At 40.6% G+C, this 18,309-nt stretch overlaps 1 protein-coding gene across 1 annotated transcript in view; it reads right to left on the bottom strand.

Moving 5' to 3' along the window:
• The window catches only part of ZNF704 (zinc finger protein 704), a 679,439-nt gene that overhangs the window by 125,082 nt on the left and 536,048 nt on the right, over positions 1-18,309 (bottom strand). Inside the window, exon 5 of the mRNA XM_085605368.1 lies at positions 1,204-1,304. Coding sequence (XP_085461494.1) covers positions 1,204-1,304 — 101 coding nt within the window. The remainder of the gene's footprint in view (positions 1-1,203; positions 1,305-18,309) is intronic.

Genomic DNA, 18,309 nt, shown 5'->3' with positions numbered 1-18,309 from the left:
CTGGCGGTAAACTCAAAATACAATGGTCAGACCGCTGCATGCTCATCGGGCAGTCTCCAGACCGCCTCTATAGATGCCGGCGGTCCAACCGCCAGACATTAAAATCAAGCCCTTAATCTTTTGCTAAGTTTGTTGCTGTTGTTGTGTAAGTGGATGAATGACAGAATAGACCAATGGTTGGCTGATAGGATGGATTACTGAGTGAGCGAATGGCTGAGGAATAAGTAACCATGTGCCTGACTAAGCTATGAATCATATATGGTTTCTGTGCATTTACACCCACCAACTCATGACTACTCATCCACCGAACAACCTACACATTCATCTATCCATCATTTAAAGCACTCATCCATCTAATCATCAATGCATCACTCATGATGATGCATCCATGGATAATCTACCCGCATACTGAAGCATTAACCTACCGACCTATGCATATGTAGTCTGAGCCTGTATGCTTGCCTGTATGTGCGTTTTCTGTATTTGCCCCTCTGTAGGTACTGCTATTATGTATATTAGTGCCTGTATATATATTGCTCTGTGTGTACCCGAGTGCTTGTAGGTGTGTTTGTGGGTATCCATGACTGCCTCGATGTGCACAGGTACAATTAGTCTGTGTACACTGCAGTCTTTGTGTATGGTAGTTTATGTGCATAGATTTCTGTTGGTGGTATCCTCTTCTTCTTTTTGTCTACATGGATATGAGCAGTGTTTGCTCATAGGTTGCTGTATGTTTGACAGCGTGTATGTACATGAATGAGGTGTGTTTGTGTGTGCACTCTGGTGCCTTTATGTCTATTGGTCTGTGCCCATTTGTCCCTCTATGTATGTTCATTTAGATTTTTCGATCTATATGTATTTGCATGTGTCTGCTTGTTCTGTGCCTATTTGTGCATGTATTGCAGTTCTGCCAGACGTATTGGCTCGCCAATGCCTATTATCATTAAATCACCTAATTGTGTTATAGGCAGCTCTGGCACAGGAAGATAAAACTGTTTGCTAACAAACAATTTAGCACACACATTATTTTTCTTCAGCTTGATGGAAGGAATATTTAACTTTCCATTTCATCACTTTTGTGTTTTTTCCTTGAAATCCTAAACTGTCCATTAATGCAGTTTTGTGTCCATTGAACCACTTACAACTTGTATTGTTCTGGGCTACAGAAAACCTAGGCCGTGTGCAATTGAAACAGTGACTTACCCAAGATGGACGGTACGGATGTGTTTCTGGATCCCTGCTGCTGTACCAAGAACCTTTCCGCAGTTTTTCCAAAGGCATTTAAACATTACTTTCATGGAATTCTGGAAAGGAGAACATAGTCCTTGTTACTTTTCCATAATTCTAGATTGGTCATCACATGTAATTCTAACATAGTGTGCAGAATAGATAAAGGCTGAATCTAGGTTAGCACTAAATAGCTGTCATCTGTTCAGAAATTAAGAATTGAAAAAGTGTTAAGGTTTACAATGAATGTCACACAAGTTTTATCCATAGTGCAAGTGTCTCTAGAGAGACATGTCAGAGCACTGAGTGTCTAAGTGACTGAGGGACGGAGAGAGGAAACAGCAAAGGGGTGATCAGACATGATAATGCCTGGGAAGGGTAACAGGTGGGTCTTCAGCACTCTTCTGAACTTCATTGGGTCTACCTTAGGCAAAGGTGCGTCAGATGGATGAGCCTTGACAGTGCAGAGAACAACAAAAAATGTCAAAGTAATGAGATTGGGAATAATATTCGGTTAACAAGATGCACATAGTTACAAGAAGCATCATCTTAAACTATCACCAACGGGGCGTGGCTTCGGAACCTTAGGAGATGGCCGCTGTTCCCAGGAGCTCCGTAACGACGTGAAGCTTCGGGAACTCTCCAGGCTGGTATTCTTGTTTCTGGGCCCTGAGACCGCGAGATACGACGGTCGGAACCTCAGCTCCATTGAATGCAGCCGCTGCGGGAAAACGGGTGAGCCCAACAAATGTATTTTTAACTTAATTTGCCGACCGCGACTCAGCGCACCGTCGCGGCCGCCATTTTGTTTTTCCAATGCTCCTTCGGTTTCCCACCTGAGGCTGTGAGACGTTATTTCCTCACAACAGAATCTTCGTTCATCGCTATTTTGGCAAATTTCTTTCATTTTTGGCCATCATTTACTCCTTTTGATCACTAATCTTTATGCAGCTGCCTCCTGGTCTAATGTTGTTTGCTTTTCACCTCATCCATTAACCAGTCTGACTTTCATTGTTTTTTTCAAAAAAAATCTGTGTGACTCCATTAATATAATTTGTTCTTCAGACTAAATAAGGTGGTCTACCTCTCGCCGCCCTCCATGGCAATGCCTCGCACTAATCATAGTGGAATACTTCCTTCCAACGAGGTGGTTTTAGAGGACCATAACCCTTTTAATGTCCTACAAGACCACATGGAAGATAGTATCAGTGACTCTGTTGGTTCCAAGGGCTCTGCTCCATCTACACCTCGTCTAGGCGCAAAGCAAGGTTCCACAATACCCTCTGCATCGATGTCTACATCAGGCAAACGAGTGAAAGCGAATCCACCTTCTCCTACTAACTCGTCATCCTCAATATCCATGGAGCTCCTTCTTGACGAAATCCATGCTTTTAAACCGCATATGGAGGAAACCAACTCCCGACTACAGAATCTGGAAGCTAATTGGTCTTTTACTGAGCAAAGAGTTGGGGACCTAGAGAAACGTGTTGATTCTGTTCAAGGATTTACAGGTCAAGTTCCTCACATGTTCAAAGAGATAGAGCATCTTAAACAACAGACTGAAAATTTTGAAAACCACAACAGACGCAATAACCTGCACATTTATGGCTTAGTTGAAGGCCTTGAAGGCTCTAATCCAATCTCCTTTTTTCAAAACTTCTTGCCAACTCTTCTGGGTCTTCCGGACAGTCCATCATTGAATATCCAGCGTGCACATCGTCTGGGTCAGATCTCTCGTTCTTCATCTTCCTCTACGAAACCTAGGGGAGTTATTTTGTATTTTTTAGAGTACACAAATTTGCTCAAGGTTCTCCACGCTGCCAAACAACGCGAAAAAATCTCTTGGAATGGCTCTAACCTCTTTTTTGCCCAAGACTACGCCAAGGTGACTGCTGAACGTCGTAAAAGGTTCTTGGAGAATAGACCCGCACTGCGCAGCCTGAATGCTAGATATGGCCTGTTCCACCCATCCCTCTTCAAAGTGACTTATAATAACAAAACAACTAGTTAGGAAGATCCTGCGCTCCTCCAACAATTTTTGAACAGCTGTCGGGTGGAATCCATGGACATGCCTAGGCCATGAATGACTCGTATATTTCAATAATATTTGTTTGTTATCTGTTTGTTCTTATTTGTGGTTCATCTCATTCCTTATATATTTTGTGGCATATTTTTGTATTATTATGTTCCTTGGTAATTCTCTCTTTTTCCTTCTCACCAGGTTGCGGTTTTATGGTCCCTCGCTTTTTTGTTCTCTTCATTTTTCCTGGAAGATGTTCCCCTTGCCGTTTCGTCCTACGGTCTTCCGTTGGGTGTCCTTCCTCCCTTATGTGGCTCCACCAACCCCGTTCTTATTGTCTTCTTGCGGTATGTCTTTTTGTTACAGTATTTTTTCACCATATGTTTGGTTTGTTTTGTCCTTTTGTTTTTTGTTGTGTTCATATCTTTTCTCTCTCTCCATAATTTTTCGTTTTACTCCAATCACTGGTCCTTTCTCTATCTTTTATATTCTTCTTATCTCTTACCTCACTTTATTCCTTTTACTATTTCATACTTTTCTGCTTTTATATCTGTACAATTCCTCTATATCAATCTTCAAATTCATAAGTTGCCTTACAATGTCTTATTCTTTACACATGTATATAATTGTTCTTCTCAAGTTTTTCGGTTTAATATATATTTTTAGATGTCATTAAATATCTTATCCTGGAATATTAAAGGTTTGGGTTCTCCCATTATGTGTCAATGAGTTTTGTCTCATATAGCCAATTTAAAAGGAGACATTGCGGTATTGCAAGAAATTCATGTAAAAGATATTGAGATTACTAAATTACGTTGTCATTGGGTTGGCCATGTTATTGCGTCACCTGGTTCAGGGAAGCGTAATGGTGTTGCTATTCTCTGCCATAAACGGTTAAATGTCCAACTCATAACTCAAGATAATGATTCTGAAGGCAGATGGGTTGCAGTGTCTTTGTTGGTTAACAAGATTCCTTTAACTATTTTTAATATATACGCTCCCACTATCCAAGATAAATTGTTCTGGCCCCAAATCCTCTCCTCTCTGATGCAATATTCTGATGACTATCTCATTTTGGGTGGTGATTGTAACATGATTATGGATCCCTTTTTAGATAGAAGATCTAAATCTCGCTTCTCACCGTCTCCCATGCACGCTCAATTTACTTCCACTATCTCTCAAAGATCTCTTGTAGACTCCTGGAGACTTTGTCACCCTATGTTACAATAATACACGTACTACTCACGTGCTCACTCCTCTCAATCCTGGATAGATTATCTCTTTATTTCTAAAGCCTTGACCCAAAACATTACCCATTCTGACATAGGCTCTATTTTAATCTCTGATCATGCCCCAGTTTCCTTAAGTTTAGATTTGCTCCCCCCCATAAAGGGTACTAGGAGGTGGAGGTTTAATAATTCTCTCCTATTAGATTCCAAATTTACATTGGCCTTCCTTGATTTCGCAAACTTATTTTTTGCGGACAATGAATCTCCTCAGGTATCCCCTCAACTTATCTGGGATACTTTTAAAGCTGCCTCTAGCGACTTCATTATTTCATTTGTTGCCCAAAAAAGACGCACAGCCTCTCAATCCATACAATTACTTAATACACAAATTAAACAATTGGAACATTCTTATTACTTAACTAAGAATCAATCTGACTTGAATAAACTTATTAAGGCCAAATTCTTCTTCAATAAACTTTCCACTGAGTCTGCGAATTTATGTTTACTTAAATCTAGTGCTAAATATTACAGCGCGCCAAATAAGGCTGGCAACCTTCTTGCCAATTATCTCAAGGTTAAATAAGAACACACTAAAATTGAATCCATTGTAACTTCCTCTAATATTACAATCCATAAAGACGAAGATATTCTAGCAGAATTCACTGACTTTTATCAAAAACTTTATACGCTTGAATCCCCCCTCTATTGACTGACATTACTCATTATTTGTCCTCCATTCCCTCACCCTCCTCTCTGGATGTAGATTTCTCCCCCTTGGAAGCTGATATACAATCTAAAGATATTCTTGAGTCCATTCAGGTACATAAAAAAAGAAAACCCCCAGGGCTGGACGGCTTTACCATAGAATTCTATTCACATTTTTTCAACCTACTCATTCTCAAACTTCATCAGTTATTTTCATTTTTACTAGCATCCCAGAAATCTGATGCCCCTTTTCAAGAAGCTTTGATTTGTCTTCTCCCCAAAGAAAATAAGGATCACACTTTATGTAAGAATTATAGACCTACTTCTTTAATTAACCTGGACTATAAGATAGTTGCGAAAATTCTTGCGCTTCGTTTGGACAAAATTTTACTAAAATTAATCGGTAAAGAACAATGCCATTCCCATAAACATTCAGCTGCTGTTGCACTAGATGCTGAAAAAGCATTTGATAGTGTTAATTGGCAATTTATTTTCCCAACTCTTGTTTGGTTTGGTTTTGGTACTAAATTTCTTTCTTATATCTCATTACTTTATTCTTTTCCTAGATCCTTTATTCTAGCTAATGGCCTTGTTTCTTCTTTGTTTCCTCTCTTCAGAGGTGTCCGGCAAGGTTGTCCACTTTCTCCACTTTTATTTATTTTAGCATCAGAACCATTTCTAACAAAAATTTGCATGAATAAAGATATTGCTGGTTTTCCTTATGGAGAAAAACATCTGAAACTTTCTGCATATGCAGACGACATTCTTTTATTTATTTCCAACCCTCAAACTTCTATACCGACCTTTCTATCAGAGGTTTCCGATTTTGCATTGGTATCAGGATACAAACTTAATGTTGATAAATGTGAAATCCTCCCTTTAAATAAATTCTGTTTTCATGCTGACTTCTTGACTTCCTCTTTTCATTGGAGTCCGACTAAGATCAAATACTTAGGCTTATGGTTCACACCTTCCATTAAAGATACTGTAACACTAAATTTAAAAAACCTACAAGTAACTTGAACTAACTCTACAACTCGTTGGCATCCCTTGTTCTTATCTTGGTGGGGTAGATTGGACTGTATTAAAATGATGTTAGTCCCAATAATTTTATTTTTCTTATCTAATCTCCCAGTCAATATCCCTAAATCCTGTTACAAGAATATCTATTCTATTTTATCAAAATTTTTATGGCAAAACAAAAAAGCTAGGATGTCCTTTTCTAAACTTAAATACCCTAAATATTTGGGGGGAGTCAATTTTCCAGATTTCTCCTCATATCATACTTTATTTTTTCTTATTCATTCTGCTTCTCTGTTATCTGAGCGAATGACTGATTCCACCTCCCAGCATTTGTGGGTAGGGATTGAATCCTCCTTTTTTCATCCTTTCACTTTTGAAGAATTTGTTTCATTAACCCATGCTCCAAAGAAATTTTCTCTCCCCATCCTTAAAAATACCCGCAAAGTCTTTCTTCCTCTTATCCTGGATGGTCTGGATGATCGCACACAATTTTTACAATCCCCTATTTGGTATAATCAACACATTAAAATTAGAACTAAGTCTCTTTTTTGGAAAGATTGGTTGGATCTCGGTCTTAAATGGACTCACCAACTTTTTCAAGATGGATCCTGTATCCCCTTCTCTGTACTTCAATCCCGCTTTTCTCTTCCCCTGTCCTTTCATCCCAAATATATGTTATTGAGTACAGCTGCTCAAAATTCTTATGATGCCCTTACACCCTCCTTCACACATGCCAAATCCTCTCCTATCACACTCCCATTTTTACACTCCTCATCCTCCGCATCCCAAATTTATAAAAAATGACACAATACCATTAATACTCATGATAAATCTAAAGTAGAATGTGACTGGGAATTGGACTTAGATGAATCTTTTTCTATTTTAATTTGGACCAAAATTTTTACCAAAATAAGGAAGTCTTCTAGAGTAGCGAATACGACACAAACTTTATTCTTTATATACAATAGACTTTTGATCACTCCAGCCAAATTACATCAAATTGATCTCTCTATCCCCTCTACCTGCTGGTGTTGCTCGGCCGCAATAGCAGATCTTAAACATATGCTATTTACTTGTCCATCTATTCATGATTTCTGGGTCAGAGTGTGGCAACAAATTAATAACATTTTCTCTTCACATTTTCCCTTTTCTCTTTCCCATATTTTTCTAGGCAGCGCTTCAGAGATATGGTCCTCCTCCCCTATTAATGCATCCATTATTGATTTACTCATAGCTGTAGCATTCCAACAAATCACTAAGTCATGGAAAAATGCCTTGAATGTTTCTTTCCAAGCCTGGTGGTACGGAGTTTGTTATAACCATAGATTAGACAGGGCTTATGTTCACCCAATTACCCTTGCTATTAAACGAGATTTAATAATGGTTACCCATTATTAATTTCCTGAACACATCTGCTCAATCCTTACCTTTACATACTCCTTGCAATGAAGAAGTATCCACACCTCCTTGAAGTTAAAAGTGATTGTTTGTTATATATTGTGTTTTATATCTTGGTTATTTCGTAAGTTTCTATTAGAGGAATTAATATGTGCCAACTGTTACATTTTGAATACAAAAGATCTGTTATACCATTTGATGTAGCCTTCTTCCTCCCCTGCTACCCCTCCCCCTTTTCTGTTTATCTCTCCTATATGAAATTTTTGCATTATGTTATATTTATATATTGTATTCTATTGCTATTATGTTTTACTTTGATATCCAATAAATTATCTTTTAAAACTTAAACTATCACCAACTCTAGAAAGGTTACCCATAGCTTTGTCATCTGTTGCACGCTTCACCAAACTGCACTGGAGGTATACACCGAGCAAGTTTTTACTCTTTCTGCGAAAAAGATTGTACCAAAAAAAATCATGCCAATGGTAACACCTCAGTTGGAGCTTTTCATTTAGATGTGGAGGACACGTCTAAAATTATGGCAAAACTTCAGAAAATTTAGACATAGGAGAGAAAGCCGTGCGTGATTTAAAGCATCAGTGCTGTATTGGGAAACTCAGGAAGGACATTGGTGTACTGGGGAGAAGGGTGATTGAAAAATTCAAATTAATTAATGGAATGAATTCTTTACCTGACTCCATCATTCTGTCAGATGACGAGCCATCCTTGAGCTGCAACTAGGTTTATGCATGAGAGAGTGGGTGGAGGAGACTCTGGAGCAACGCTAAGAAGGGAAGCAGCCTTTACCACGCATCCATTACTATCCATTACCACGCTATGCCTTTACCATGCATGTTTTAAACATGCTTATGCCTTTACAACACATTCCTTTATAATGAAATATATATGTGTGTGTGGATATATATATATGCCCCCTGCAAATTCTCCATCGTTAGGCGGCCTCACGACGCCCAGAGGTGGTTTACAGAGGATCTTAAACAAAAAAAGCTTCTCCTCAGACAAGCAGAGCGTAGGTGGAGACGTAGCTACTCTACTAACACAAAAGATACCTTCACTAAACTGCTAACTGCCTACAAAAAAGCCATTCTAACAGCCAAATCCTTGTACTTTTCACAAAAAATCACTAATTCATCTACTACGACCAAAGATATTTTTTCCATTGTTAACGAATTATCTCTTCCTGATAGAGTCACTATTAAATCAGCACCGACCCAGGATTTCTGTGATGCTCTTAATAACTTTTTCATCCAGAAAATCTCTACCATCAAGAAGAGTATCCCTCCGTCCATCCCCCAATCAGTTTTGGGGACCTCACCCAAAAATACTCAGTTCCTTGATTCTATTCCCCTGATCTCTAAAGAAGAGTTCTTTACACTTCTTAAAAAGGTCAGCTCGGGCTCCCCTTCAGACCCTTGCCCTCCCCCCTTCCTCCAAGATGCCTTTCTCTCTTATCCCGATCCCCCGCTTGCGTTTCTTAATAACTCATTACAAACAGGAGTTGTCCCCACTTCCTTTAAAGCTGCTGAAATTATTCCTATCCTGAAGAAACCCCAAGCTGATCCTACCAATCTCACTAACTACCGCCCCATCTCTCTCCTTCCCTACCTGAGCAAAATCTTGGAAGCCCATGTGACACAATGCCTCAGTTCTTTTATTGAACATTCCTCTTTTCTTGACCCTCACCAGGCCGGTTTTAGGCCTGCGCACTCTACAGAGTTGGTCATCCTCGCTGTGATGGATGAACTTCGCAGGGGAGCTGATAACAATCTCTCCCAGGCCCTCGTCCTTTTGGACCTCTCGGCAGCCTTTGACACGGTCGATCACAAACTTTTGATCGACCGTGTCAGAGATGCTGGCATTCAGGGCACTGCTCTAAAATGGATCTCCTCATTTTTGGGGGACCGCTCGCAGGCCGTTCGCCTTGCTACCTTCTCAGCCAAAAAAACCACTCTAACCTGTGGCGTCCCACAGGGCTCTTCTTTATCTCCTTTATTATTTAATCTATATATGGCTCCCTTAATCTACTCACTTCGTAATTTTGAAGTAGTCTGCTTCAATTATGCAGACGACCTTCAACTCGTGTTTAACATCAACCCCACCACTGCGTCTGTTTCCAGCTTCCAGGCCACTTTGTGTTTTATCAGGGATTGGATGAACACCAGCCAACTAAAACTCAACCCTGATAAGACCGAGCTGGTGTTGACCGGCCCCTCGAATCCCTGGAATGACAACTTTTGGCCCCCTTCGTTAGGAACCTCTCCTACACCCTCCAAATCGGTTAAGAGCCTTGGGGTAGTGATCAGTAATGATCTGTCTTTGAAGCCCCAGATTGGTGCAGTTACTTCCTCTTGTTTTTTCCATCTGCGTAGAATCCGGAAGATTGCTAGATTTTTTACCACCGAGGCCCTTACTGTGATACTTATGGCCTTAGTCATCTCTCGGATTGACTATGCCAACTCGCTTTATGTTGGCATTCCTATCTATCAACTTCACCGTCTTCAGTTAGTCCAGAATCAGGCTGCACGTCTTATTACTCACCAATCTCGTACTCAACACGTCCGCCCCTTGTTGAAACTTCTTCATTGGCTCCCAGTTGCCAAACGCTGCTTGTTCAAATTGGGCTGTACCATCTTTAAAGCCCTAACTGGTAGCGGGCCTGTTTTCATTTCTTCTCTAATCACTCGCTACCTCCCCTCGCGTGCTCTCCGCTCGTCTCAGGCCAACCTCCTCACCCCCTCCCGCTTTAACCGGAAAAAACACGGCGGGCTTAGTTTCTCTTACTTAGCACCACACACATGGAATTCCCTTCCTACTGAACTCAGACTTGAAATATCCTATCCTCACTTTAGATCTCTCCTCAAAACTCTCTTATTCGTTCAAGCCTACCAGTAACCTCTCGATCTAGTACGATATTGCAATAGCGCCATGAAACCTTTGGTGTACGTGCGCTCTAGAAGTTCATTTAACATAACAACATAACATATATATATATATATATATATATATATATATATATATATATATATATATATATATATATATATATATTCAAGCTCAAGTGTCACCCTTTAGCTGCTGCACTCGGGCGGGTGCTTTCGTCCGCTAAGACGCGAAGGGTGAAATCACGGTAAATATTCAGGCTTCAGAGGCGGAGCACTCACGGGACATTTAAATGATTTATTGAAGCAAATGCATTTCGGCGTTTATGCCTTCCTCAGTGCTTATCAACCGGCACTTACGCATTATGTGTTTAAATACATCTGGGAATGATCCGATTGGAGGGGCACACAGTCACCGCAAGTGAGGAAGGACTGTAGCAATTCATAGTTTATTCTATGGCTGCCATGTCTGCGTGTGTCCTAGCAGCCAGATAAAAACATGTTATTGGGCTTTAGAAGGTCACAGTCTTTCATAGACGATTTTCCATGTGTAGATAACACTCATACGTTATGTTGCTCCAACAGCCCTTCGAAATTACTGCAGTCACGGTGCCTCCAGATGTAAGTGCCGTGATGTTAAATTAGAGTCCCTCGCCTGCCAAAATCAGAAGCGTTGCAACATCCTACAGGTATCGGTATAAATTACTTCAATCCTCCAATATATGATTGTCAGCCAAGCTGGAAGGATGTCATCACATTCTTTTTTCTTCGGCGGTGCAGCAGTATTGTAGATTCAAGCTCAAGTGTCACCCTTTAGCTGCTGCACTCGGGTGGGTGCTTTCGTCCGCTAAGACGCGAAGGGTGAAATCACGGTAAATATTCAGGCTTCAGAGGCGGAGCACTCACGGGACATTTAAATGATTTATTGAAGCAAATGCATTTCGGCGTTTATGCCTTCCTCAGTGCTTATCAACCGGCACTTACGCATTGTGTGTTTGAATACATCTGGGAATGATCCGATTGGAGGGGCACACAGTCACTGCAAGTGAGGAAGGACTGTAGCAATTCATAGTTTATTCTATGGCTGCCATGTCTGCGTGTGTTCTAGCAGCCAGATAAAAACATGTTATTGGGCTTTAGAAGGTCACATTCTTTCGAAGAAAAAAGAATGTGATGACATCCTTCCAGCTTGGCTGACAATCATATATTGGAGGATTGAAGTAATTTATACCGATACATGTAGGATGTTGCAACGCTTCTGATTTTGGCAGGCGAGGGACTCTAATTTAACATCACGGCACTTACATCTGGAGGCACTGTGACTGCAGTAATTTCGAAGGGCTGTTGGAGCAACATAACGTATGAGTGTTATCTACACATGGAAAATCGTCTATGAAAGACTGTGACCTTCTAAAGCCAAATAACATGTTTTTATCTGGCTGCTAGGACACACGCAGACATGGCAGCCATAGAATAAACTATGAATTGATACAGTCCTTCCTCACTTGCGGTGACTGTGTGCCCCTCCAATCGGATCATTCCCAGATGTATTTAAACACACAATGCGTAGTGCCGGTTGATAAGCACTGAGGAAGGCATAAACGCCGAAATGCATTTGCTTCAATAAATCATTTAAATGTCCTGTGAGTGCTCCGCCTCTGAAGCCTGAATATATATATATATATAGATATATATATATATTCACAGAAAAAACCATAGGATTCAGGGACGTTATAGTTAATTGGACATTTCACTCATACAGAACCATAGAAATTCTGCCATTATAGTTAGTTCAGCTAACTATAACACGCGCCCCGCAATGCACTGCTGATGACGTCATGTATTACATCATTCATGACATGGTCAGTGACATCACTGATTACATCTCAAATGACATCACTGATGACATCATCCAGTGAATGTGTTTTTCTTTCAAATTTAAATATGTAATATATAAATACCAAGATGTATTGAAGAATGAGTGTATGTATAAGTGTCTGGATGGAGGATTTAGTAGGTGTGTGACGCACTGTTTAAGTGAGTGATTAAATGTGTCTTACTGAATACATGGGTTAGTGACTAAACTGTGTGAATGTCTGTATCAGTCTGTCTGTTGTTGTATAACCTGCGGCATCAGTTGGTCAGTAGCTCCACGGGTGTCTATATGGGTTATTGATTAGTTGCCTGAGTAATTGTATGGGAGACTGAATGTGTATATGGTTGGGAGGGGGGGTGTGACTCTGTGCATAGATGTGTGAGTGGTTGATTGACTGGGTGTATGACTTTAAGAGAGCATGTGGAAACAGTTCTATAGGTGAGTGAGTGTATGTATGGATGTGTTGGTGAGTGAATGGATGTCTCAGTGGTAGATGTCCAAGTAAGTACAAAAGTAAAAAGCAGTGTATGTGAGAGTTGGAGTATATAAATGACTGTATGTGAGAGTCAGTGATTGTGGGAGTGGCTGTATGGATGAGTGTATACTTGTATTAGTGATTATATAAGAGAGTAAGTATGCGTTAGTATCTGTATGAATAAAAGAGGTGGTGTGTGTATAACCGTAGGTGAGTAAATAGAACTGTGATTGATTCTTTGCATGACTGACTAGGATAAGTGCATGACTGACTAGGATGAGTGGTGGTGTGTGAGTGTCTGTATAGGTGTATGAGTGCATATGATAGTGTTGTATTGATCAGTGACTACATGTATGAATGGTTGTATGGATGAATGAGTGCATGTGTCTGTAGACCTAGGAATTAGTGAGTGTAGTAACTGGTATTGGTGTGTCAATGGTTTTGAAAATGGTAATCTGTATTTTACAGGGGGTGTATCAAAGGTTGTATTAGGGTGTTAGGAGGTGCATCAGATTGTCACATGGATGATGTCATCAGTGATATCATTTGAGATGTCATCAGTGATGTCATCAGTGATGGTACTGACCATGTCATGAATGATGTAATATGTGACGTCATCAGCAGTGCATCGCGGGGGGGCGAGTTATAGTTTGCTGAACTAACTATAACGGCGGAATTTCTATGGTTTTGTATGAGTGAAATGTCAAACAAACTATAACGTCCCTGAAAACCTATGGTTTTTTCAGTGAATTTCAAAGGTTTTTTAAATGCTAATTTGTAACTATAACGTCCCTGAAACCTATGGTTTTTTCAGTGAATTTCAAAGGTTTTTTTAAAAGCTAATTTGTAACTATAACGTCCCTGAAACCTATGGTTTTTCAGTGAATTTTGAAGGTTTTTTAAATGCTAATTTCTAATTATTTTCTTCTTTAAACCTAATAGTTTTTTCAGTGATTTTTAAATTATCACTTCATTGTCACCATAGTGAAAACAGCCAATATCCCCAGTTTTCCAGCAATAGCTTCCACAAAAAAGTTTTTGTCACTAATGAGAACAACAACTAACAGTAATAATATACAGAGTAGACGTCCCCATGCAAAAATTAACACAAACGCACCAGTTCCCGATATTTTCAACGAGCAGCCAAATCTGGGGTGCAATCCAAAAACAGGGAATAAGCCATGTTTGCAGTAGGTATCTAACATCTGCATTTTAATGGTGTAAACCAGGATGACTACCTACAATGTGAAAGGAATGCAGCCCAGAATCACATCTGAAGCGCAACATATGTCTTAGAGTTACTGATCGCGCAGCTCAAACACCCATGAAGGCCACAACACTCACTGCCTCCAGCCTCAGGATGTCCCCCCCCCCCGACCACCTCCCTCCCTACTACCACCGAGGCAGCGCAGAACAGGACAGCGGACCTTCCAAAAACAGCATGGTCCCTCAGGCTTACAATACTTGAATGTTGGCAGATATGGCAAGCAAATATGTGTGAAGGACGCAACTCATCCATCAATAATAATAATGCACACAATACCAAGTGTAGCCGTGATGTGCTGGACAGACCTCACTATACAGATCATAAACCTCTCCATCTGTACATATACTGCCGGTGCTTGTAGTGTTGTGCACAATAGATGCAACCATGTTACGTCAGGCAGTGGGGAAGATCTCGGACATGTAGCTGTGTTGTCCTCCCCTGGAAGCGGAAGCGCAGTGGGCTGGTCCAACGTACGCCACTCCAGTGTAGGAGTATGATTAAATAAGTCGGGGCTCTGGGCGTGGTTCACTTGTGAACTGTGAAGACCAACGAGTCTGCCAGAGCAGCGGGCCTCACCGTGCCACATACTAACTCAATGCACCATAGGTCATCGCCACGTGGCCTTACTGAGGCAGAATTCAATAGACAAAACACATTGGTCCGAGTGCGGCCCCCCGGACCACGCATCATCGCAGGGTACATACACACTCAGTGCCAAAGGTACTACTAACTCAGTGCACCGTAAGTCATCGCCCTGTGGCCTTATTGAGGCAGAATTCAATAGACAAAAGACATTGGTCCGAGTGCGGCCCTCCCAGACAACGCATCATTGCAGGGTATGTACACGCTGAGCCCCAAAGGTACTACTAACTCAGTGCACCATAAGTCATCGCTACGTGGCATAAATGAGGCAGAATTCAATAGACAAAAGACATTGGTCCGAGTGCGAACCTCTCGGACCACGCATCATCTCAGGGTACGTACACGCTAAGCACCAAAGGTACTACTAACGCAGTGCACCATAAGTCATCGCAAAGAAGAGTGAACAGTTTTATGTCAGTAGTGAGGCGTACTATCACTCGAAAATCACCCAAAAATACTTATAATATAAGAAGAACAGAAGAATCGAAGTACATTAATGATTACAATCCGGTGATTTTGAAGATGTGGAATACACATATGGGCATACAATATGATAACTCAATTGCTGCTCCTCGCATACTATACAAATAGAAGTCCATACTTGGAAGACACATGTCTATATGAAATACTCCAACATTATAGTTTAAAAACATTTTTTACAGAAAAAATAAATGAAGGAAAATATGCTGTAATTGTATCTGATGGATGTTTGGTAAAGCATGCCAAAGGAAATTTGATTAATCACAGGAAATTAAGTTGTGATACTCCAGATAAGAGAGAGTTTTTCTATTTAGCTCTTCTGCAACTCTTCAAACCTTGGCGGACTGAAATGGAATTACTTGGAGATTTTGACTGCTATGAAGATTCTTTCAATGCATGTAAAGATAGCATTGAATGTACAATTTTTCCCAATTATCTCCAAATGTTGAATGAAGAGATTAATCAAGAAAAAACTATTGCAGCTGAAATTGCTAGAGATAGTTCACAAATGGAAAGAATTTGCTGCTTATCTGTTTGTGGAAGGTCGTTTTGAGTTAGGTACTGTACAATGTATTTGATAAATATTGTTACAATAAATTAGAAGAAAACAAAATGCCAGCTAGAGCTGTCCATGGTGACTTAGAATTAGTTGCTATACCTCCTAAACTTACAGATATAAATACATATAAGGCCATCCTTATACAATCTGTGCACCCTTTTCAGGTTATAATTCGTCTGCAGCCTAAAACAGGTAAACTGCCTTCAACAGATCTATAAAGAGGTTTAAAAGGAAGAGTTGTGTATTTACCTTTAGATTGTAAGAAAAATGTTGAAACTGTTAGTGTAGAAAGAGACGATACTGAACCTGTAGTCATTCTTGTTAATGGTGTACCCACAAAGAGACGGAAAATATGGCAAGAGTTAGTACATGTCACGATAATCCAAAAGGCTACATTATATCTGGTGCAAAACAATATTTACTATAAATTGCAAATGTAGAAGAAGAAGAAATGACTTTAGAACAGAGGTCTTCAAATTTTTTTACTCTGAGCCCCTCCTAAGCAAAATGTTTTGAGGTCGGGACCCCCTCCAAAAATGTATGGCAAGGATTGGAGGAGCGGGGAGGGGCATGGCTTCGTGCAGGGAGTGGGGCTTATGAGATGATTTCAGAAATACTTTTTCTATAGCTTATGATCCGCACTAAATATGAGACTTATAAAACAGCAAATGCATCAAACAAAGACAGATGTTATCCCAAACAAACTGCTCCCCATAATTGGGGTGTTGTGAGCCCCTCACACTCTTTGACCCCAATCCAACTATACCTGCTGCACTAATGATAACTGAAATCATGAGTAGGAGGCTATCTCCTCTGCATCTTTTACCTCTTCCCCACCATGACGGATCATCACCTCGGTCCTAATGCTTGAAATGAAAAAAAGGTCAGATGCCCCTTTTTTAAAGTTAGACAGTCATAATTGTGATGCAGTGGGCCCCTCAAATACCTGGGCCCCAGTCCTGCTGCATCTAATTTCTTAATGATAACCAGCAGTGGCCACTTACACACTTGGCAGCAGTACCAGCTTCACTAATAAATGTACCTTTAAAAAGCAAAAAACACTATATTGTCCCCTTCTTTGGGGTATCTCTCTGAAGAAGCTGTCACTGGCCATTTGTAAACTCACAACTGAGTCTGCATACAGTGCTCCCTATTCTGGGCCTTCTCTTTGACAATATCTATGAATCTCGCTCCTTTCCTCTGTCTTCTGGACCATTACTGTGAGGCCCCCAGGGATCAAGAGGATTAGGGTTCTGCATCTGAATGCAACCCTGCAGGCCTTCTACCTGCCACCCCATGGACTCAGCTTTCACACAAAAAAACTGCCCCTGAATGGTTAATACTGACTTTTAGGTGCCTCTGCCTGAAAGTGAAGGGTGTGGTGGTAGTGCAGAAAGTTAAAAAAGGAACCAACCTTCTCAACAGCCATTAATTGATTGAGTCACTTAAATACAAGGCCACTGGAATTATGAGTTTCTGCAGCAGCAGCGTTTTCCACATAATTATCAGTTTACTGCATTTGCTACATAATCTGCAGATTTCAACAAAATAAACTTGATTCTAGCTCAAACTGAACAAAAGTTACTTAAAGAGTGACAGTGTTCCACAGCAGTGGAAGGCCCTTTACAAAGATTGGCTGGCAATCTTGTAGTTGCTTACTGCTGTATTTGGGTGTTAAACTGGTACTAATGAGGTGAAATATTTCCCCTGACAGCGTTACCTTGACTTAAAATGACAAAATAATGAAGTAATGCTAAACACAAATTGTGGCACCTTGTGCTGCATAATTTAGTCAAACCTGCTGCATAATGTTGTCCGCTTATGCTGAATAATTCCAGTGGCTCTACTTGGCGCTTCATGTGGCAAAGATCTATTGTTTTTGAGATGTATTGTAAGGGTGTTATCAGCTGAGATCTGGAATAGTGGAGATACTTACAAAAAGGTCTGCATTAGATACAGTTTGATTACTTATTACTAAAAAGTGTATTTTGTAAGACCTTGTTTTCTCTCAATCACTGCATCATTCACAGTGGTTTCTGCCACAGGCTGGGACCTCATAGCACTATAAACAGATCCTTTGGAATTATGTGGCAGGAGAAGGCCAAATTATGCAGCATGGTTGGCTAAATTCTGCAGCAAGCAAAGGCGAATTATGCTGCATAATGCTGCATATTTTGTGATAGCATTACTGCATTATTTTGCTATTTTTAGGTCTCGTCTGAGCCAGCGCACATGCGCTGCTCTGCGAGACTTTAAGTAAGGGCTTTTCAACTCTAAACACACGCTTGTGTGTGTGCTTTTTTTTTTCACCCGCTATTGGCATTTGCATGTGTCTTTCTTAGAAAGACAGCACGGAATTGGCCCAAGGCAGGTGCATGTCCCGCCTTCTGTCTACTGTGGCCTAGGGTGCTCGGGAGCGACCAGTAGCGCCATCTGTGTCCAATTATCGCAATTGGAAACAGATGGCGGTCAGCGCTGGTCGCGCTGATTTACCCTTGTAGCGTGCGT

This window comes from Triturus cristatus, chromosome 5_1 (assembly GCF_964204655.1).
Source record: "Triturus cristatus chromosome 5_1, aTriCri1.1, whole genome shotgun sequence".
NCBI lineage: Eukaryota > Metazoa > Chordata > Amphibia > Caudata > Salamandridae > Triturus > Triturus cristatus.
This window is presented reverse-complemented; position numbering and strand designations above follow the sequence as displayed.